A 24,306-nucleotide genomic window follows, 5' to 3' on the forward strand; every position below is an offset into this window, starting at 1 on the left:
GAAGGGTGTGGAAGAGGTGGGAGGAATGTGTAATTCAGGCAGACCCTATGGACATGCTCAGATTTACTGTCTGAAGGTTTGCTAAATAATACATTTAAGGGATAATAATTGACTAAATACGTAACTGCCTATTTGTTAGAGCTGCCACAGCCCAAGCAGTATTTTCAAATCTTTTCAAGGACATTCGTTATTAAGAATAGCGTTACATTTAGAGCAGTGATGCTGGCCACCTGAATCACTTGAAATGTTTAGTGGACTGTTAAAGCACTTTAATTTGATAAAAGCTGTGAATTTCTACAAGGTTTGGTTTCCCCTTTTTCTAACATAGCCTAAATTCTCACTGTTTTAATTTACTTTTGGTTGTGGGTAGAGTTGCAGGGAGAAAATGTCAAAAGAAGGGAGGATAATTATTGCTGCAGATTTTGGCAAAAGGCAGTGTTCCTCACCTTTGTCGGTACCCACTCTGCCCAAGAGCTGATTCATGGAGGATGCTGAAGCTAGTGAACTAAATGGAGACCCCTTCATTATCCCCCCCAGCCTCGGCTTTGGTATACTTTTATCTGGTGGAGTATAGAATATAATTAGCCTTCCTTGGAAGTTTCTCTTTGTTCTTATTTGCATACATTTGAATCTACTTCAGTGGGTCCTGATCAGAGTGTTGGTAGGTCACTCTGTCCCCAGAGCTCTGAATTTAGAGGAACGATTATGACTAGCAGGACAATGGAACTGGAGCTTGGTGTGTGAGGAAACACAAAACACCAAGCCCTATTTTCAGTGAAGAGAGAATTGAACCCTTTGCTCCCTGCTATGCTTGACTGTGGAATGTGGGCAACAGGAGGGTGACGGAAAGGGATCCTCAGAGGCCATGTGGTGAGAGACTCCCAGCTCCAACCTGGGGATTCTCTCTAGCACGGGAGCTGGGGTAGGTGGTATCCACATAACATCAGATTTTCATTTTAACAGTCTTCCGTGTAAAGTGGCATTAATTACCTTTCCAATTCTGGGCAACCATTACTGCCATCCATCTCCAGGACTTTTCCATCATCCCAAATAGAAACTCTGCGCTCATAAAACAGTCACTCCCCATGGTCCCTGCCCCCAGCACCTCGTAACCTCCATCCCACTCTGTCTCTGATTTGCATATTCTGGGTCCCTCGTGGAAGTGAAATCATCTACTGCTTGTCCTTTTGTGTGAGGCTTATTTCACTTGGCAGGATGTTTTCAAGGTTCATCCACATTGTAACAAGGATCAGAATTTCATTCCCTTTGTGAGTTTTAAAAGGAATATTTCTCCCAAGTATCCTCCATTTGTATCCATATCCATAGATAGCAATGCCATCTTTGAATATGGCAACCAATTTTTAAAAATCTAATTGTAGTAAAAACACAATAAAACCTGCCATCTTAGCCACGCTACAGTTCAGCAGCGTTTACTGTAGTGACACTCTTGTGCAACACAGCTATAGAGCTTTTCATCTTGCCACACTGCAACTCTGCAGCTGTTGAACAGCTTCTGTCTCCCCTGAGCTCCTAGAAACCACCCTTCCTTTCTGTTTTTGTGAGCTTATCTCCACTAGGTACCTCAGCAAGTGGAATCCTGCAGTATTTGTCCTTTTGTGACTAGCTTATTTCACATAGTTTCATATATATTTTTTTCATATATATATATATTTTTTTAGTCTCTCTCCACTTCTTCATACTTTCCCACTCATTTAGTGTGTGATACCCTCAATCGGGTTTCCTTCTCTTTCAAAGCTGAATCATACTTGTATGCATATGCAGCATCTTGGTTAGCTGTACATCTTAGGAAGGGTGTGTGGGTTCTTTCCACCTTTTGACTATTGTGAATGATGCTGCTTTGAGCACTGATGTTGGGTTTTTTTTTTGTTTTTTTTTTTTGGCCAAGGAATTGAATGCAGGGTGCTTAGCCACGGAGCCACATCCCCAAACATTTTTTTTAAAAAAATTTTTAGCATGACATTTGCCATCTTTAAAAAAAAATCTAATCGTTTTACTTTATCATGATCAGAAACTGAAGACTTTGTTTATGAATGACTGTTTTTTTCTTATTTATTCTTTTTAGTTATTACATGAAAGTAGAATGTTTTGACATATCACACACACATGGAGTATAACTTCCTATTCTTATGGTTTTACATGATACAGAGTTACACTGGTAGTGTATACATGAACATGGGAATGTTATGTGCCATGCATTCTGCTGTCTTTCCCAATCCCATCCTCCCTCCCTTTCCCCCATTCCCAGCCCTTTAAAAGTTTTATTTAGAGACAGGGTCTCACTGAGTTGCCTAGGACCTCACTAAGTTGCTGAGGATGGCTTTGAACCCATAATCCTCCTAAGCCTCTGGGGAGCATTGGTATTTATGTGTCTGTTGAGTCCTTTCAATTCTTTTTTTAAAAAATTTCTTCATTTTAGATATTCATGAGAGTAGGGTATATTTTGACATATTATACATACATGGAGTATAACTTATTCTAATTAGATCCCATTCTTGTGATTATACGTGATGTAGAGTTTCATTGTTCATGTATTCATTGGTTTTAATTCTTCAGGGATATACTTAGAAGTGGATTTTTTTGGATCATATAGTACAGGGAAGGGTTTTTGAAGAGAGGGGTACAGAATTATGGTTAGAAAATTAAACTAGGTGGTCCTGAGTAGTTGGGATGGTCTCAGCCTAGTAGAAGAAGGGAGGTTCAGGTGAGAGAGAGGCTTGGGAGTTTGGATTAAGAGTTGTTACCATGGTGAGCCGGGCATGGTGGTGCACACCTGTAATCCCAGTGGCTCAGGAAGCTGAGGCATGAAGATCGCAAGTTCAAAGCCAGCCTCGGCAACAATGAAGCTCTAAGCAACTCAGTAAGACCCTGTCTCTAAATAAAATACAAAATAGGGCTGGGCATGTGGCTCAATTGTTGATTGCCCCCGATTTCAATCTCCGGTACCAAAAAAAAAAAAAAAAAAACCTGTTATGATGGTTCAGGCATCTTTAAGGAAAAGACAGTCATGGAACATATCGTCCCTATGTGAGATTGAGGTGTGATATTCTGTGCTTTGACTAGATGTACCCCTTCTTAAGCCAGGGAAAAAGGGTGGGGTGACTGTGGATTTTCCTTGCCTCTGTCTCTCCTTATTACTCTTACCTCGAGGCATTATCCCCTCAGCCTGGGACTATTGCTTACTACAGTTCTCACCAAAGAATGGTAGAATTAAGGGGTGACTTGGGTGGGATAGCTTAATATTCATGAGCCTCTCCTTTCACATCAAATATATACAAGATCTAAGTTAGTGTGCTTGATGCGCAAAGACAATTTTCGGATAACGCCACCAGCCACTGTGGCTGATTAAATTGCCACCCCTAAGCTCCTCTAATAGAAATTCAGGAAGTGCCCAACTCTAGACTTTTATGCTCATTACAGCCACAGGAGGAAACTCCTGGAAGGGTGAGATGTCACTCCTCCCACTGTATGGAGTGAGGAGGCTTCAGTGCCTTCTCTGCCGTGACACACTTGCTGCGTGGCCTTGTCCTCTTTCCCAGCATCTGCCGTGGCCCCTTTCCATCTGTGCCTCTTACCGTTGGTGTTGGATGGGTGGGAGAGAGGGAACAGGCAGGGTCTGCTGTGTATGGTACATGGGAAGAGCAGATGTGAGCATGGACTCAAGGTGCCTCGAGAGGTGCGGAGAGAACGCCGCGGCCCAGGAATGACCAGCAGTGTTGACCATACCACCCGCAGTTTCCGCAGCCTAGAAAGGAGTCTACTGGCAGCACTTATCCTGGTGCTCACCGTTCCCCGGGGGAGGCAGAATGTAACCAAAACGTTAGGGTCACTGCAAGAAAATTTGTTCAGAGCCCACAACCCCAGCTACTCAAACTCAAAAGTTTGAGGCCAGCTTGGGCAACTTAGGAGACCCTTACTCAAAATAGAAAATAAAAAAGGCGTAGGGAGATGGATAGCTCAGGGATAGAGCGCCCTAGGTTCAATTCTCAGTACCAAAAAAACAAATGAAAAAAAATTTGTTCCGAGGTGGACATGGAGAGACCAGAGGCGAGGGAGATGAGCCAGGTGCTTCCTGGAAGGTGTTTGGTTGTGGGGGAGGGGTGGGTCCTAGATGGTCGAGTTTTCAGTGACCTGTGTTGGGGTGGGAGGGATGGGGGGGTGGCCAAGCTAACTGTCCAGAAAAACACTGGAGAGCTAGGCCGGTGTCATCTATGAGGAATACAGGAAGGTGAGTTGAGAATACAACAAAAGGCCCAGCAGTTGCCCTGTGATGGTTCTGGCTGGTTTAGTCAGTAATCTCTCCAGCATTCCTGTCTTAGGCCCAGGAGGTGACCCAGGTACACCACATGAAAAATCCCAGCTTGCTGGGCAAGGTAAATTTATGAGATCCATTTCCTACTATTCTTGACATAAAGTTGGCTCTTTTTACTTTTTAAGAATTTTACATTACAAAAGCCTTCTCTTTGGGTAGAATCCTTTTAACTGGTGAACCTATATCCTTTCTCCCGTTGGGGACTGACAGTATGACTAAGTTAAATAAAGATGTGGACTCTGCAGTGTATCCACGTAATGAGGCTGATTTGGAAAAGCTCTATTAGAAATATACTATTTTTTTGTTTTGTTTTTGTTTTTTGCCAGAAGGCCTTATAGCACCCAAGACTACACGCTATTCAAAAACCACAAAGTCCCCAAAGCTTTGTAGACAAAAGGAATGGCTTTGTTCCACAGTGCCAATTCTATTTCAGTAATATGGTGGAGACAGCTGAGCTGTCATTAAGATCTTTTCTGGTCCAATAAAATATTTTCTTTGTCCATCTTCCTGTTGCTCTGGTGTTTTCATGTGGTAGCTGTGGATTTATGGATGCTAAGGTACGTGTTCTGGATTTCTTCTAGATTGGTCGATTGGTTATTGGACAGAACGGAATCCTCTCCACCCCTGCTGTATCCTGCATCATTAGAAAAATCAAAGCCATTGGTGGGATCATTCTGACAGCTAGCCACAACCCAGGAGGACCCAATGGAGATTTTGGAATCAAATTTAATATTTCTAATGGAGGTAAGTTTGCTGTCATTTTGAGAACAGATGATTTTGTAGTCAGTGGGGTAAACCAATTCCTGAAGCTTACAAGGAAAGGGTTCGGTTCTCGTCCTTTGCAGGGAGGGGTGTTTAGCTCCTTAGGTTTGGAGAGATGCTTCTTATTTGCTGGGCCTGGATATGATGAGCCATGCATGAGGTTGTCTTTTAGAACAATTCTGATACTTTGCTGTCTAAGTGATGCGATGGTAAATGCGTTAGTGAAGAGGAACAGCTGCACTTTGGTCCTTGTTATTTTCATGCGAACAGCACAAAATGATCCACTGTTTGCTGTTGGATTTGCAGGTCCTGCTCCAGAAGCAATAACTGATAAAATTTTCCAAATCAGCAAGACAATCGAAGAGTATGCAATTTGCCCTGATCTGAAAGTGGACCTTGGTGTTCTGGGCAAGCAGCAGTTTGACCTGGAAAACAAGTTCAAGCCCTTCACAGGCATGTTTACTTTCCTCCCATTCCTCCTCTCTCCTGTTTCCAACTGAGCAGTTTTTCCTTTCAAGATTTTATTCAGTTGGGTTTTCAGCTTTGGAAAGATTGAGTCTGGGGGTCTAGAGACCTGAGGTCTCTGGGCCCTGCCTGTTACGATCCGTCTGGTGTTAGAAACTAACTCTCCAGGCCTCAGTTTCTGCCCCTTCACTAGAAGACCTATAATATTACATTCATGGCTAACTTTGATTGAACTCTTATTATGTGCCAAGCAAGCTCTTTGCATTCACTATCCCATCTTATTCTCCCTGTAGTCCTGTGAGGGCAGCACCGACTGCATTCACTATTGACAGAGGAGGAAACAAAAACTGAGAGAAGAGGCTAAGCAACAGGCTCAAGGTCACGTGGTCAGTGAATAGTAAAACCTGCATTCAAACTCAGATATGAATGATTCTTAAGTTTAGGTTTTCAATCCCCCCGCATCCTAATATTCAATAAAGTTAGTTAGGTCATTTGGACTGCATTGAAACTGCAGAGGCAGCAGTGGTTAACATTTTGTTGTTGAATGCCAAGGTGTGGCAATAACTGACAGAATAAATGTTTATAAACTTATTCATATTAATAGAATGAGGATGAGATGGGTGGCAGTGAGACCTGCATTTTGACTTTGCCCTCGTGTGTATTCTTTCCTCTTAACTGCGACTTTATGGAGTGCATTTTTTTTTTTGAGAGAGAGAGAGAGAGAGAATCTTTTTTATAGATGGACACAACACAATGCCTTTATTTTTATGTGGTGCTGAGGATCGAACCCAGGTCCCACTCGTGCTAGGGGAGTGCTCTACCGCTGAACCACAATCCCTGCCCCATTTTTTTTTTTTTTTGTAACCTACCCATCTAGAGCTAACAGGTATATCCTAATGAAGCTAAAATGACACTTTGGTACATCTCCATGACATTCTTGGGGTTCAAAAAACACCAGAAATAGTCTCTTAAACTCTTCATGTATTGAAAATTTCCTGAAAATAAAATAACCACTAAGTTCCTTTACAGCTTTTATTCCATTGACTATACGTGTGAAAAGTGATTCATTAAAGGACTGTTTTGTTTTTTTTTTTCATGCTTTTTACCATTAGGGCCTGAAAAAAGAAAAGAAAAGAAAAGAAAAAATAGGCATTATGTTTTACTATTAAGTCTTAATGATAATGGATCTACAGAAAAAGAAAAGAAAAATAGGCATTATATTTTCTGTTATCCATGACACCAAAATACACCCATCATAGGCTGCTTGGGGAAGCAGCATGGGAGAGCTGCCAACCTGTGTGTGCCTGTCCCAGCTGGGTGGCAGGTTCCTTAACCTTTCAGACTTTCCTCATCTATAAAATAGGACTAATAACATTTACCTCTGAGGAAAATTATTAGTATTGGGTAAGATATCATTTAACAGCCCTGTCATATTGGAGCTGCTTAGTAATTGTCCTTTTAAAATGGTTATTTCAGGTTCGTAGCAATATAATCATTTCAAAGCATATTTCTAAATGTGTTTTATTCTCCCATCTTTTAATGTTGCTTGTCCACACAGTGGAAATTGTAGATTCAGTGGAAGCTTATGCCACAATGCTGAGAAACATCTTTGATTTCAACGCACTGAAAGAACTTCTTTCTGGTCCAAACCGACTAAAGATCCGTATAGATGCCATGCATGGAGGTATGGACTCTTGTCTCTTCCATTATTCCTCCTTCCTTTCTTTCTTTGTTTCTTTTTTTTTCTCCACCCCTCCCCTGCCTCTTTCTATTATTGTGATGCTGGGGATTGAACCCAGGTACTCAGGCATGCTAGGTACATGCTCCCCCACTGATCAACATCCCAGCCCTCAGTTTTTTTAAAAAAAATTTTTTAAAAATTATTTGTTCTAATCCTCAGACAGTTTTTAAATGGAGTTATTTTGTAACCATTTCAGAGCAATATTCACAGAGATAAAAATCTAATCATAGGCACCCAGAATAGTAGAGACATTCCTGATGGTAAGCCTGTGTGAAGGTCAGTGCTTCCACATTGAGCCTCGGGTTTTGAATCACATGCACCTGCTGCTGTGCACTCTTCCTGCCCTTCAGAAGATTCTTCCTACACACACCCCTGTTTCTGAGGGGGTGGCCATTTGCTGGATGTAAACATGCTCCAGAGCCTCACACCTCCTCTCTCCTGCCCTGACATGCTCCTTGTCTTAGGAGAGGGCAAGAGCAAGCTGGGGATTAAATTTAGGAAAAACAGGATGTGTGTCTCCTCTCTTCTTGCTCTGTGGGTTGTGTGACCAGGCCAGTAGTTACAGCCACCATGATTGTGAACCAGAACCACGTGTGAGAATGTAAGAATTCCTTAGCACTTAACTTATCTATGTGTTTTGCAGTCATTTAAAACTTTAGACTCTCTGAGTGGCAAGGATTCTCCTGTGTGTGCAATCCATGCATTTGCTGCCGGGTTGGGCAAGACTTTCTGCCTTTGCTCAGGGGTGCTGTTCTGGGACTGTGCTACCCTGCAAACCACAGTGAGAAAACCACCTGGTGGGCCTGGAACTTCTCCCCTGGGGTCCTTGCCAGCCCACAGGAGTCCCACAGAATGAGCCTACTTTCTTCTTAATGGGAAAGGATTCTTTCATTTTCAGCAAACCATTCGACAAACTGCATTAAGACTTGTTATATGAAATACCACTGTAAATACGTGGCCGGTTTCCCTTGATGTCTGCTGTTACTGGTTTTTGTTTGTTTGTAGCTTGCTAGAGTACTGATGTAAGAGCCCTGGGTCCCAGCTCCCACTTCTGGCTGTGTAAGTTTGGGCAAATGTCTTCATTTCCTCCGTTTTCTTATCTATACCTTGGAGATGACAATCATAATATAAACATTGACAACGTACATGCTCTGTTCTCAGAGCTCCTGTCTATTAACTCACGCAATCCTGGCTTCAACCCTGTGAGGTTGTTGCCGTTATCATCCTCATGCTACAGATGGGAGAGGCACAGAGAGATTAGGTAACTTTTCCAAAGTTGTACAGTGATTAGCAAAACTGAGATTTGAACCCAGACAGTGTGATCCCAGAGCGTGGGCTTTTAAGCACTAAGCTGCGCCACCTTTTCTGAAGAACTAAATGAGAAAACATTTGAGAAGCACCTGGCTCAGGTGCATGGTAGGGCCTTCAAGATGAGTAGCTCCCTTCCCTTTCCCATACTTTTCTTGTGAACTATCTCCACCTTTCCACCCTAATCTCTCATTACTCCTTTTTCTAGAACCTTCTGTCTAGTCAGAGGTATCTCTGCATTAGCCCCAGTTTGCACCTTGTCACTGTTGCTCATGCCGTTCTTCTTCCACCCTGCTTGCCTTCCCATTTCCACATGCTTTCATCCGTTTTTTTCTGATCCTTTATACTTTTATGCTTTATATAGTTGTGGGGCCATATGTAAAGAAGATCCTCTGTGAAGAACTTGGTGCCCCAGCAAACTCAGCAGTAAACTGTGTTCCCCTGGAGGATTTTGGAGGCCACCACCCTGACCCCAACCTCACCTATGCAGCTGACCTGGTGGAGACCATGAAGTCTGGAGAGCATGACTTTGGGGCTGCCTTCGATGGAGATGGGGTAGGTACAAGTGCCTTTCCATGAATTCTGATGCAGGCCAGGCCTGATCCTGCAGATGGGTGGAAAGTGGGCTGCTTCCGCCAGGCCCCAGGAGACTGCTGAGGGACTGCCAAGGATCCTTCATCTGACTTGAGGTCAGAACTAAATTACTAGAAGACCCTAATGGAACGAAATAAAAGTCTTGAAACATAACCCATGCCTTTAGTTTCACACATTCATTCATATTTACTAAGAGTAGAGGTTTGGGTTATGATGTAATGACTGGTACTTCATGAACTGCATCAATTCTAGATACTGCTGTAAGGTAGGCTCCTGTCCTCAGCTAGCAGCTGACTAATTATTAATCACTAGAAAAAGTTTTGGGCTTATACCTATTCATTCATTCACATTAGCTAAATGATGAAACTATGATTTTATAGCCTGTATAAAGGCTAAATTGAGAGAATTAGCATTTTATTTTTTCTCCAAGCATTAAAAATTTTAGAAATAAAATGTTTTTTTTACATTGGTGACCACATAATGACAAAGAGTAAATGTGTCTTAGGTTTGTAACCCTGGCATCTCACAAATAGTAGGTACTGTGCATGTTTATTAAGTTGAAATTTTATTTTTGTTGTTGTTTTGCTGAAGCAGCTAGAAGTCATTGTTTCCTGAAAAATAACATTTCTCCTATAAGTATTTGGGGAAATGAAAGGGGTTCATAGCAGATGTTTCCTTTCGGTACGTCTTTCCGATGTTGGGGGTTTTCCTCCACTCTCAGATAATTGAGTGGCATTGTCTATCAGGCACCCAGGGGCAGTGAAGGTGACAGCATATTTTGTTGGGTTCCATACCAAATCGTGGGACTTCCTTGAAGAAATCTGCCTTTGTTTCTCAAAGGATGCCTGGTGACCTATCAAACTGTGTAAACAGCCAACATTTCCTCTCTCATGTGTTTTCTCCTCTCCGCAGGGAGAGGAGTGATTGGTTCCAGAGTTTGGGAAAGGTCTAGAGGTTAAAGTATGCTGGCCCCTGCAGGGAGAATAGAGAATTTCGCTCACAAAGAATTTGTGCTTCTACTTCAATTGAAAATGTTTTTAGCTTTTGGGCATGGAGGTGCCTTTGTCCCATTGGTACTGTACAAATTCATTAAAAATAAAACCCAGTGTTTAAATCCCATTATGGATAAATATATCAGTTTTAAATTATATAAGACTTCCTTGAAAGATAGTTTGATGGCTTTGGTAGTTTGATTAAAAGGTCTTCCTTTGAATCTCCCTTCTTCCAAAGGATCGAAACATGATTCTGGGCAAGCATGGGTTTTTTGTGAACCCTTCAGACTCTGTGGCTGTCATTGCTGCCAACATCTTCAGCATTCCGTATTTCCAGCAGACTGGGGTCCGCGGCTTTGCACGCAGCATGCCCACGAGTGGTGCCCTGGACCGGTAGGTCTCCCCATTCCCACAGCTCTCCAGTCTGGGGTCATCCTGGGCTTCCCCATCCCCTATGCTGTGCCTGGAACAGTTTTCTTCCCCTTCCATTGTATCCATCTGTGCTTAGTTGTTTCTCATATGAGGGAATAGGGGATGTGTTTTCAGGATTACTCCCCCTCCATTCTGAGCTCCCTTAGCACCTGCCCTTCCTCCACCCGGTACTTACCACACTGGGTTCTGATAGCCACCTTGCTTGTTTGGCTGCCTGGCTAGGCTCTATACATTTGCAGAGAAAGGACTTGTCTTATTCACTGTCTTGGACTCTGCCTGACCATAGGGTTCCTGACATATAATAGGACACACACACACACACACACACACACACACACCATTTTTTAAAAAAATGTATGAATGCTTAAATGCTAATGCCTGAATGCATGGATGGATGGCACTTTTGCTGCACTCAAGATCATTTGCTTTTAGCAATGTGCATGGAGTGAAAGAGCAATTCTAAATAATTTTACAGTTTCAACACAACAAGATTGCTCATGCACTTAGACATACAGCAATTCTTTATTTGTCCAAAATCTAAAACAGAAAGCCCAAATAGGTAAAATAGAAAAAAAAATCAAGTTTATGTGATAGAAAGAAATCAGTGACAATAAACCTTTGATAGCTCAGACTTGCTTCTATATATTTGTTTACTTATTATGTATCACTTCATTAGATGAACATTTTAAAGTAGCTTATGAGACCACATGTAAAACAATTGAAAAATAAAAAGTAATAAATAACAAGTGAGGGCTAGGGAAAATATTAGTAGAACTTGTCAGGTGCCCAGGAAATCTTTTTGAATGAATGATAGTAGAGAATGAATGAATGAATAAAAGGTCAAGGCCAGGGAGGAAAGTAGAATGTATAAATTAGGCTGTTATAATAACAGTTAATCTTCAAGGACTATTACCACATCCTAGAAACTAAATGCTTTACATATTTTAAGTCACTTAATTCCCAAACCAACCCCATGAGATAAATGCTATGTGTGACCCATTTTACAGATGGAAGACAAAAGGGCAAAGAAGTTAAGGCAGCTTGCAACTCACTTAGGCTCACCCAGATAGTGAATGACTGAGTCAGGAATGAGCCCAGAGCCCCCTGCCTCCTACTATGGGGCTCTGCAATAGGTTCCTGTGAGAGAGGAGATAGCTATGGAATCTGTGGTGACTTTACTTCAGCCAGCAAGAAACTAAGGACTAATATCCGGCTAGCAATTGATAGTTTATAAAGGGCTTTTTACACTTTCTCTCTCAGTTGATCCTCACAGCCACCCTTACTATAAAGAAGAGAAAGCCGGAAGTCAAGAGGAGTTAGCAGTCTTGTCCAGCATCCTACTAATTTAGAGCAAGGGTGAGGCCCATTGCTTCTGCCACTGGATGCTGCACATGGAGTCAAGAGCTGGTTTTTGGTCACATTATCATGCTAGCTGACCAGACCCTGAATGAAATACCTTCTGTGTCATCCAGAGACAATCAAATTTCAATTTTCTAAAAAATTGATAATTTACACACAGATTTGCTATTAAAACATCTTGTTACCCAAATAAAACTTTATTATACTTTCATAGTTTTCAAAAATCATGTATTTGATTTTCTTCAAATGTTAGAATCCAGGCATGCCATTGCTTTGGTAGGAATAGGTGAGCATTTCCAAAAGCAAATCTCACTGAAATGGTGCTGAAACTTACCAGGTAACATTTTACTCAAAGTAATAAGGACTTTCACTTAGAGATTTTATTGTGTGTGTGTGTGTGTGTGTGTGTGTGTGTGTGTGTGTGTGTGTGTGTGTATGTATGTTGTAGTTAGACACAATACCTTTATTTTATTTATTTATTTTTATGTGGTGTTGAGGATCAAATCCAGTGCCTTGCACGTGCTATGCCAGTACTCTACCACTGAGCCACAACCACAGCCCTATGTATCTATTTTTGATGCTGAAAATTGAATGCAGAGCATCTTACATATGCTAACAACTGAGCTAGACCCCCAGCCCCACTCAAAGGTTTTTAAGTACTCTAAAAATATATAAGGAAGAGTAAAGGATGTGTTTGAGAAGGAAGAGGGGCACTGACAAAGTGGGTGAAGCTGGTGGAAATGGGAGTCCCCTAGCTGGGCCTGAGGCACATGCCTGTAAATCTAGCAATTCAAGAGGTTAAGGCAAGAGAATCTCAAGTTCAAGGCCAGTCTCGGCAACTTATTGAGGCCCTGAGGCCCTCAGCAAACTTAGCAAGACCTTATCTCAAAAATATAAAGGTCTGGGGATGTAGCTCAGTGGTACAGTATCCCTGGGTTCAATTCCCAGTACCAAAACAAAAAAGACCATTACTGAGAAGCTCAAAGCTGGGCTGTCATCATCTTGCCTGTGTGATCTTGGTCTCGTCTGAATCCTTTTCCCTCCTCTGTAAAATGCTGGCCTACTAAACCCAATATTTATGATTCTGTGATTATAACGCATCAAAACATTATTCTTTTGTTCTTTACAAAGTGATTATAGATGGCAACCTTTAACCAAGACACCTGGGTTTAAATGGCCCCTAAAACAGCCCTACCTATTTTATTGCTATTGCTTCTTTAAAACTATTAAAGTGTGCTCTGAATTAATTCTTTCTTCTTCCTCTTCTCCCCCTTCCTCTGAATCCTTATAGAATAGCCCATTGTGCCCAAGTTTTCTCTTATGATTTTCCACCAATCTTAGAATTATGTATACCTCTGAGCAATGCTAAATGGGACCCTTGATTACAATAACGGTTGCTCTTTTCCACCCTCACCCGGCCCTGCTCACAGTCCTGCTGTGATGTAACTTTGATTTCATGCCTTTGAAGGGTGGCTAACGCCACAAAGATCGCTTTGTACGAGACCCCAACTGGCTGGAAGTTTTTTGGGAATTTGATGGATGCAAGCAAACTGTCCCTTTGTGGGGAGGAGAGCTTTGGCACTGGTAAGTTGCAGTCCTGCGCTAGCATTTTCTTCCCCACAACTGCCACCTCCAGTGAAAGTTTAGACTGCTAGGACAGCCCTGAAATAGCAACAGGAGCTGATGTGTCCTAAATCAAGAAGCAATTTATTTATAACAGCCTGATGGAGTATACACATTGGAAAAGCCGTGAGCACATTTTTGCAGGATGGCTAATTTTACTTTCAGAGGATCACGTCCACTGAGACAGGAAGTCTGGGGGCTTCCTTGGCGGCATGGTCATTGAGTCTACAGGGATTAAACAGTGATAAACATATTTTTTTTTTCATTCAGTGGCCAAAGAAACCTTCCTAAGTGTTTTTGTTTCTGGGAAGAAATATGGTGAAGTGAGTCAGTTTTTCGTTTTTATTTAAGAAGTCTCAGCACAGCATTAAGTCTTTCTCATTCAAAGACCCACGTTTTCTATGGCTACAAGTTATGAATTATCAAGGCTAAATTAAGGGAGACCATTAGGGTGAAACTAATTTGGTAGGTAATAAGGAAATTAAAAATACATCCTTGTGCACGAGGGTATGTGTGTAAATTGTAGCATGGTGAAGTAGTGTGATTGGGTATACTCTGGGGGTGATCCAAGAGCTTTAGACCCCACTTTATGTACTGGCTGTCTTTCTCTCTGCCTGTCCTAGTATTGAACTGAACTCGTACCTCCTCCCTAGTACCCCATCCTACCTGTATCAATCTCTCTTTTCCAAACACCTGTTGAGGCATGTGGCCCTTGCCTATGTGTTGGTCTCCAATCAGGTTGCCAGGTACTCAACATGCTACATCTCTTCCATTCTTTCTACCCAACATTTTGAAGTAAAGGAACTGATCTTCCTGGTCCTGTAGTACACACTGTGGGCATGTGTTAGAAAAGAAGTTCAATTCATGTTACATTAAACAGAACAGAGTACTGATTTCCTTTTTTTTCCCCTACAGTTTCAGATACTAGGTCGGATGGATGAGCCTGTAGATTTGATGCATGTTTACACAAAGTTCTAAGCAATTTAATATCCTTGGGAGAGTGGCAGTACTCTTGGGCAATGAATTGACTTGATAAAATTGGAAAGTATTAACAAAGATAAATAATTTTGTGGGTTGAGCAATGTCCACAAAGAATGTTAGATTATTTCGGATAGTTTTAAGTCTTCAACCAAAGAATAAAAAACTACTGCTTAGTCCTTTACTATTTCTTATAGTGTAGGTGGTGCCATGTTATTCCTTGAGATACTATATATATGAATGTCCAGTGAGGTGGTCTTTGCCTGTGAAATTCTCCCAGTGTTATCCAGTGCAGACTTGGCCTCTGTTATTCTTCTCTATAGATAAAGATGTCTTTGGAGGCAAGTTACAGTCTATTGTAACCCTGTAGTTTCCTGCCCCCATGTACCTATATCAGTGCTGAACCTGGTGAAAAGAGAGAAATCTAAAATCTGGTTTCCAAGAGTGTGTGATTGTGGAAGATTGATAGTTTTATGAGAGGTTTCTAGGGGTCAACAAAGACTACCAATCTACCTCTCTAACTTGAATATTCACAATGATATTTACATTTGAATGTTCCAGAACATTCCACCGTAAAGATTCTTGTTAATACAGTTTTATCCAAAATTACCCACAATATCTTTTTACCTTATCTACCTATTTATTGAGTAGTACATCCAGTAATGTCTTATCCCACCGGCCCATATGGGAAGCTTTGGGCAAGAGCCCCAGAAGTAAACAGGAGCCTCTTTGTTGGGTGGGTACAGGCCTGAGGACAAAACACCAGGAGCTGCTCTGTCTTGCATAGTAGGACTTCAAGAACTAGCAGCAGCTCCAAGGTCTGTGTTCTCCAGGCCGCCCATCTTGCTTCAGCCAAGTTAATTAAACTTCTGATCTGCATTATAGAAGTGTTGGTGTCCACCTGCCATGGTCCTTGCTGGTGAATGATTCCAACAATGCCTTTACAGAGTTTCCCAGGGTGGGTGTTATATAAGCTTTGAAATATTCTATAGTTTAATTGAATGCAAGGTGCTTTATTTCTGTAGTTTTCTGAGTAACAGCAGAAGCAATTTCTCAGGAAAGCCTCCTTGACCTTCCAGAGTGGGCCAAGTTCCCCGATTACTTGTTCTTTTTGCACTACGTGCCTATCCTTTGTTGAACTTGTTGTGGCTGGGATTTTACAATTATTTATGATACTTTGATTAATCATGTCTGTTGCCTCCACTAGATTATAAGTTCCATGAGGACAGGGGTCTCTATGTCTTATTCATTATTGTGTCCTAAAAGCCTCCTGTGGAACCCAGCATAGAATGGGTGCACTGTAAATGCTTGTTGAGTGAATGAATGAGCATATTTCCCTTGGCACCTTCCATTTTGACAAACAGAATCTTGCTGTTGGAAGGAAATAATTTTTTAAAATATTGTTTTAGATGTTGAAGGACCTTTATTTTATTCACTTATTTATATGGGTGCTGAGAATTAAACCCAGTGCCTCACACTTGCTGGGCAAGTGCTCTACCACTGAGCCATAACTCCACCCTGGAAGGAAAGAATTTTAAAAGTCATTTGATGTAATTTCCCTTGTAAGGCTGGAACCACAAGTCACCCGTCAGTGTTTTCCTGATTAAGCACCCACCTCCTTGGAGGTCCTCACCTCACCTCTTGCAATGGGGCTCTCTCATTCAGCACCACTCCTGCTCTAGAATCCAGGGTCGGGAACCCTAAGGTCTTTGCTGGAAGAAATGAGCTCCCATAAAAAGAAAAGGTCTTCTTGCAAAGAGGTGCAGAGGAGACTGACTTCAGAAGAACTGGCTCACCAAGTAAAACAAACCACTAGCATTTAGAGAACAAGCCTATAATACTGTATAACTAACATTACCAAATACTCACCAGTCTGCTTATGATGGAGAAACAGCAACTTTCTGGCATGATTATCATAACTGCAGAAGCTGGGACTCCTCCTCAGACATCAGCATTATATACATCAGGGATAAATGTGTTTTTCAATAGGGAGTCAGAAATGAGGGGCAGCCCTACACAGATGGACCTGTTGTTTTGGGCTGATCTCATGGTACTGTGCTGTTTCCTCCTCCTGACTGGATAGTGATGCACATGATAGTGATAGGGAGGGCAGAGTGTAGAGTGTCAGTTCTGTCTCACCATGGCCTTGTTAGGAAATTGAAAGTAAATTACTGAATAGTATAGAAGGTCACTACTTTTTAAACCCTTTTTCAGGAAAATGGGGGGCTTGGGAAAGAGAGAGAGGAAATCTGGTCAAAGATGAACTTGGTATCACTTGGAGATGTGCCAGTATGTTATCATCTGTTCAGATCTACAGGTTAGCAATATTTTTCCTTGTCCCATCTTTAAGTGATAATGTATCATACACAAGTGACAACTTGAAAAAATGGATGCTTTTTTAAGCTCTGGGGACAGGACAGTGAGCATTTCCATCAGGAAAGGAAGACTGACTTTGGCCAGGTAATCACAAATGTGTAAAATGAAAGGAGGTGACACATCAAGTGTCTGGGAGCTTTGTACTCGGGGTGCCTGACTTTGTTCTGTGGTGTAGGGGATCAGGTTTTCTGTCTCTGCCCATTTTGACTTACCTGGCTTTTGAGTTCTTCATAGGTAAAGCCCCCAGGGGAAGATTTCAGCATCCCAGGTCTGGCAATATCCCAGAGTAGCCCAGGAGAATGAAGCTTATGCCCTAGTCATAACTAACTCATTTAGTCATGTAAGGCTGGAACCACAAATCATCTGTCAGTGTTTTCCTGATACCTGCAGATCTGTCTCCTTATCTATGTATCTTTGTTCATCTCTGAGGGCAAGAGGCTTACCTGATTCATCTTGGTACTTGAATCACACAGATTCATATTGGTAGAGTGTAAGATGAAGTTTGTGTTAAGATGTAGTTGCAGCCCATCGGCCATTCACTACCTCCCACCAGGGAGCCTTATGGAGAGAAAGCAAAGCTCCAGAGACGCATTGCAGGAGTTGCTGAGTGGAGGGCCTGGGAGCTCCTGGGGACAGCCTGCTGGTGGCTGGAGTGACTGAGAAGGCCTCCGGTGCACTTACCATCTCTTGCTAGTGAGGTTTTTTGAGCAGTGGAAGGTAAAGAGGACAAGACTGTGGGCAGAACAGGTCTACTGAGCTCCCCAGCCAGTCCCGCTGGGGTCTGGCCATCCTGGGGAAACCCCTCTTGAGAGCTGACTGGGGGCCTAGCACCAGCTACGAGTGCAACACATAGTCGGGGGGCGGGTGGTATGGTCACAGGATGACAGCATCACAGAGCAGAGTAAGGGCAGCATCCTGGATGAGGGTAAGTTGAAAGTTGCTAGAGATATTAGCCAAGCTAATATGGGTATGTGGGGTGGAAATTTCCAGGCAGAGAGAGCAGTGTGTTCAGGGGAATGTGGAAGAGATAAAAATAAACAGAGGGAGGGGCTGGAATTGTGGCTCAGTGGCAGAGCACTTACCTCACATATGTGAGGCACTGGGTTCGATCCTCAGCACCACATAAAAATAGATAGATAGATAGATAGGTAGGTAGGTAGATAGATAGATAAAAGGTTTTAAAAAAAATGAACAGAGGGAGAGACAGACAGATGCTGGTACTTTCAGAGAACTCCCTATAGCTGTATTTTAGTGGCCCCTTCCATGCTGTCAGTTGGTCAGGGCAGACGCCAGGGCAGCCCCTGAGATGCCCATGTTGGTGGATGTAACCTGATCCCCTAGCTGTTAGCTCTTGGCTCCCTTAGCAAGGGTTGACATTTTTCTTGGCTGAGACCCAGATTGTGCCCTGACTGAGCCATTTGTACTTACCACAAGGTGCTGATTAGGCCGAAGTGAAGTGACAGGTGTTTGAAGATGCTGAAGGGGCAGAACTCCCATGCACTCCATGGGTCCCTGAGCTGGAGCAAGAATGAAGAGACCCACAGCAAAACCCAGGGTTACCTTCACGCCTGCTGGGCCCAGCAGAGCAGTGTTTACCTTTTTCTCACACTTAAGTGAGCTTGGCTTCCTTTACTTTTTAAAATGAAAACATAATGATACAAGTTAATTCATGTTCATCTTGGGGGTATAAAAAAGGAGGGAAAAAAAACTGTGTTGGATTTTATTTTTCCATTTTCTTCTCCAGTATGTACATTTAAGGATTATTATTGTTGAAAGCTTAATAATGTCAGTGGAAAATATATTACTTTTCCCTAAAAGTTTATTTTTCTTTTTTTCATAATGGTATATTGCATTTCATATAGTACTTTCTAGTTTACAAAATATCTCTACTTCTTCATCACCGTAGTTTCTTACAGTTATGTTAGAAGTTAGCATTACCCTCATTTTGCAGTTGACAATACTGAGGCTCAGGAAAGCTAAGTGACTTGTCCAAATTCAAATAGCTTCTAAATAACAGCAAGTCTCAGATTCAGGTTTTTGTTTTTTAAGGATAAAATAATTTCTCTGGAGCCACAACTGTAAAAGCAGTTTAGAAACGCATGGATTCTCCATTGGCTTTTTTTTTTCATACTAACAAACTGTTATTATTCATCAGGAAATGAAATTTCTCAGGCTTCCTCAGTATTAATTGAATTATCTAGAGTTTTGACACATCCAAGATGTGAATCTCTGAAATGAATCAGAATTTCCAGAGAAACTGAGGATCCTGCAAATTGAATAGAATGTTTATGTTATTGAAGGCAGGTATTTCATTGATAATACCAGGTGTGTGATTTAGTAATCTGAATAATTTGGTCAGAATTGGGAAAGATTTTTTAGATTTTATTTTATTTACACATAAAATAAAAAGCCAGATTCCTTATTTAGAGTAAGAAATATTACCTCTATGCTTTAGATCTATCCAAAGCAAGAAGAAATTAAAACATACAATTTTTATATTATTTTTAACTTAAAAGATATTTTAAAGGAAGAAAACATCCAGTGGAGCACAAATAATTCCAAGCTGTATACTGCTGTCATGAATTCCCAATATATTGCGGAAGCCGCCAGAATCCTGCTCCTCAGGATGAACTGTTGCCAAAACATATCATCATTTGCAAAAGCTGAAAGAGGCAGAAAGCTAACTTTTTGGTTTCTTAAAATAGCAGTAAAGGCAAATAAAAGTCTTCAGATGATAAAATTGGGTAAACATTTCCAAAACTTTTTATATATAGCACTACAAATCCTGCCTTCTGTCTCTAATTTTGCCAGCATCCAGTTTCTAAGGACTATTACTTCTAAAAGTGTTACCCCATTGAAGAGAAAAATTTTTGAAAGGAAGAATTGTATATTTTTATGGACCAAAAAGAGAGAAAATGTTGGAGTAGATGAACTAATGTATTGATTCATTCCATCATGTCCTCCTTTGCAATTAGTTATCTGCCATTTCCATGTTTTAAGCTAATCATCAGACTTGGTTACAAAGAGAAATAACAGATGCCTCTAAGAAGCACATGGTTAGTGGAGAGGACATGATTGGGGCCCAGGGAGGATGGCACCTCCCCAGCAGTTTTGTGTAGGTTGCTGTAAGAGATGGAAGACAAAGTGCTCATAGCTCCCTAGGGAAGCTGGGAGCTAATCTTGAAGAAGAGATGATATTAAAAGGATGAAGAGAAGGAAAGAAACAACCATATGCTTGTGACATGGCCAGCATTGAGCTAGATAGTCTGTCAGCCCTAAGGATGATGAGGCCCAATGGGTGGCCAAGTAGAGCAAGAAGGTACATAAAGAGTTCCAAGATATGTGACAATATGCAAAGCATGATTGTAGAGGGATTGTGTAGAGTCCTAGTCGGAAAACAGAGCTCAATGTAATCTGTATTTTGTTTTGGTTTTAGAATGAGGGGTTTAAAAGACTGAAAATGAGACTTCTGCCCCACATCAGGTTCTTGGGAAAGGGTCTCCATGCAGACAGGAACATCCAAAGACTCAGTTTCTTAATTTTGGTAAAGATTTTAGCAGGAGACAGATGTGTCACTGTTAATTTAACCAGCCCTTATTGGCAAAAGGAAGACATTCTAGAGAGAGAAAGTTACTAGATCCATGAGCAGACCTACCTTTAAGGCTTGAATACTTTCTGCCAAATTGCTTTCCAGAAGGTTCCTACAAGTCTACACTCCTGTCAGCTTCGTGATAGAGTCCCAGTTCCCTTATGCCTCCCCCGATACGAGGTGTTCTAACTTTTAAAATCTGTAACCATTTGTCAAGCAAGTAGCATTCTCTTATTGTGGTTTTACCTTCAATTTCCTTTCTTGAAATTAGTGCCAGCTTTTTACTATGTTAATTCATTACCTGTATTTATTTTTTGGCGAATTGCCTGGTATACCCTTGGTATACCATTTTCATTTGAGATATTGCTTTTCTTTTATTAATATTTAAGATTGGTTTTTTTTTTTTTTTCTGTACTGGGAATTGATTCCAGGACCTTGTTCGTGCTAGACGAGCATTTTGTACATGCTAGACGAGCATTCTGCCCCTGCTGGCCCTGAATTTGTCCTCATCCCTGCCTCAGCGTCCCCAGTAGGTAGGATTACAGAACTGTGCCACTATACCTCCTAATACATAAGAATGGTTTCCTATATTGAATGTATTTAAACATCTACCTTAAACAATTAAAAAATGTGAATGTGTTTACTTTTTAAAATGTGTCAATGGCCTTTTAATTTTATCTGTGGTAGTATTGCTGTATAGAAATGGGAATTTTTAAGTACATAAATACGTCAGTTGTTTCTCTTTATGAATACTGAATTTACATATTTATCACCAAGATGTATAAAAAAAATTTGTAGTAGTGATTATGTTTTTGCTGTTTAAGATTTATTTTTGTCCTCTGACATTACTAGTTTGTGATAGATCTATCAAGTTCTACCAGATTATCACACTGTCATTTTTATTGACATTTCCCGTACATTTCTAAATTACTTTGGGAAGCATTGACTTTTTATCAGTATTATGTTTCTTTAATGTATGTGTAATTCCCTCCATGTACTCAAGTTCCCAGGTAAATTTCATGACTTTTTTTTTGTTAGATCTAAGTGCTCACTGTTGAATTTATTTCCCAGTATTTTGGAGAAGTCACATTTCTCATAGCAGCTTGCTCTGCCCTGCCAGGTTCGGACCATATCCGTGAGAAAGATGGACTGTGGGCTGTCCTCGCCTGGCTATCCATCCTAGCCACCCGCAAACAGAGCGTGGAGGACATTCTCAAAGATCATTGGCAAAAGTATGGCCGGAACTTCTTCACCAGGTAAAGCATAGCCTGGCTGGGCTCCCAGCTAGGGTAAAGGAACTGGGCAGAGGTAATTCTCAGGCATACAATGTCTGTCCTAAATGGTAATAAAATTCTAGTTCATATGGTTTCTACCAGTTGGGTTTTTTGTTCTTGTTTTTGTTTTTATTGTGCTGGGGATTGAAGCCAGCGCCTTATGTATGCGAGGCAAGCACTCTACCAACTGAGCTATATCCCCAGCCCAGTTAGGGATTTAAAAAGTAAATAAATCAAAAGAAGTCAACTTCTGTTTCAGTCATAAGGTCAGGGCTAAAAAAAAAAAAATTAGCTAACATAATCAAAAGAATAAATACTTTATAAGCATTTTGAAATGTCCCCATTGGCTGGACACATAATGACATTGGATATGGATTTAGAAGCATGTATTTGAATTTTATTTCTGGCCATTACTAAATTGGGAAGTCACTTAACTTCTTTCTCTACTCAGTTTCCTCATCTGTAGGAATGGGAATAATGATCCGGCAATTGAAAGGATTATGTGAAATAGGAACCTGAAGGTGTTTTGTAAATTCTGGAGGAGTTTGTAAATCCTGTCTCAAAACCAAAAAGGGCTGAGGATGTAACTTAGTGGTAGAGCACCCCTGTGTTCAATCCCCAATCCCAAAACAAAACAAAAACAGGGCCATGTCTGTTTTTGTGCCCCATGGTATCCTCCAACACTTAGTTCATATTAGACACTGCATAAATATGTTTTGAACAAATAAATGAATGAGCTAGTGAAAAGCCAGAGTGGAAGAAGAGTAGGAGCAGTTGTTTAGGGAAAGAGCCACTCTTGAATTAATTAGAAATTGCCATATAAAAACTATTTTAGCAATTTTTATTATCAAATGTAACTGCTAACCAAGTATTACAAATCAAGTCCTCAGAATTTGCTTTTATGATTAGTTTTGACTCCATTGTACCCTCCATTTATTAAATGCATTGTGTGTGAGTGCCTCAAAACAGTTATTGATAAGGCAACTGAAATTCAGAGAGATGGGGCAACGGGCCAAGCATTGTGCAGTCTGGATCACAGCTCATTCTGATTGCAAAGCCCAGATTATTGCTTTCATTCTGCCCTCTGTGCCTAGGATTCATAAAACATTTTCCTTGGATGCCCAAAGGTCACAGACATAAAGCACAAACACCTGGTTATAATTTCTTGATCTTCATCATTTTAACTGGGTCAAAGATCTGACTTCAAGATTAAGGGAACTGTTTGGTCCTTGATTCATGGAATCCAGGAGCCAGAATAGGTTGGCTTTTACTCCCCAGTATTTCTCATGTCTCAGAGGTGTCATCTTGCACATCTTATATTTGTTTCACGATTGCAAATAAATATAGACTTGGCTCTCTTGAGCCTTTAAAAAGTAACTCTCTCAAGAGGGTGTGTGCCAGTAGGTTGAGAGAAGCCACCTGCAAGAGTCTTTAATTTCCTAAGAAAGGGAACAAGTCTTGAAGGAAAAATAATTGTCACAGAATTTTATTTCTGGTTCACTTTTCTTTTCTTGGCCCTGCTGCATCCACACCAGGCCTTCTCTGTCAGAGTGAATCCAAAACACTGTAGAGCAGAATCCATTTCCTCTAGAAGCGGGGTGGCATATCAGATGTGAAGAGTTTGGTTTGGCCCCTTCATCTGCTGGGTGAAATCCTGGTCTTGCTTTTGGAAGCTCCTGTTGAGACTGGAATCCTCCTTAGCCAAACTCCAGCTGGCTTAGGCAGTTCCCACCCTAAAAGGGCTCTGGGAGCTTGGAACAGAAGTGCCCGGAGTCATGTGCTCCTTTATGTGGAGTTCTCTGGAGATAACAGCTTTTTCTTTTTTGTGGTGCTGGGGATTGAACCCAGGGCCTTGTGCATTCAAGGCAAGCACTCTGCCAACAATGCCAACTAAGCTATATCTCCAACCCTAGAAGTATCAGCTTTGATTCCACCTCCTTGGGATGTGGTGATTCAATGTCAGATTGTATCTCTTCAAAGCCTTTGAAGCATGTTGGTGCTTGATTCTGTAGAAGAGCCAAGACCCATTTTCTGCCCGAACAGAAGCCCCCACCCCTTCCCTGAAATCCTCCAGACCCTTTTTTTCATCCCCAATGATGAAAAGTTTATAGTTCTGCAGCTTCCTCTGAAGTCAGATGGCTCTGGGCGTGGGGAAGGCCAATGACAAAGACAGCATTGATGCACCTGGGTGTGATTCTGAAGTCAACTCCGTGATCTCCCAGGTATGATTACGAGGAGGTAGAAGCGGAAGGCGCCAACAAGATGATGAAGGACCTGGAGACCCTGATGTTTGACCGCTCCTTTGTGGGAAAGCAGTTCTCTGCGAATGACAAAGTCTACACTGTGGAGAAAGCTGATAACTTTGAATATAGTGACCCGGTGGACGGAAGCATTTCAAGAAATCAGGTAGGAGCAGACTTATGTGCTAGAGGGTCCCCAGAGCATCATTTCTGAAGCCTCAGGAGAAAAATGTCCATGGCCCT

General features: G+C 41.4%; 1 protein-coding gene across 1 annotated transcript in view; it reads left to right on the top strand.

Annotated features, from left to right (window-relative positions):
- Pgm1 (phosphoglucomutase 1) overlaps positions 1-24,306 on the top strand; it is a 60,397-nt gene that overhangs the window by 29,699 nt on the left and 6,392 nt on the right. Inside the window, exons 2-9 of the mRNA XM_005337716.5 lie at positions 4,912-5,074; positions 5,399-5,545; positions 7,116-7,241; positions 8,971-9,161; positions 10,431-10,585; positions 13,452-13,567; positions 21,670-21,805; positions 24,046-24,229. Of these exons, the coding sequence (XP_005337773.1) occupies positions 4,912-5,074; positions 5,399-5,545; positions 7,116-7,241; positions 8,971-9,161; positions 10,431-10,585; positions 13,452-13,567; positions 21,670-21,805; positions 24,046-24,229 (1,218 nt within the window). The remainder of the gene's footprint in view (positions 1-4,911; positions 5,075-5,398; positions 5,546-7,115; positions 7,242-8,970; positions 9,162-10,430; positions 10,586-13,451; positions 13,568-21,669; positions 21,806-24,045; positions 24,230-24,306) is intronic.

This window comes from Ictidomys tridecemlineatus, chromosome 11, assembly GCF_052094955.1.
Source record: "Ictidomys tridecemlineatus isolate mIctTri1 chromosome 11, mIctTri1.hap1, whole genome shotgun sequence".
NCBI classification, from domain to species: Eukaryota; Metazoa; Chordata; class Mammalia; order Rodentia; family Sciuridae; genus Ictidomys; species Ictidomys tridecemlineatus.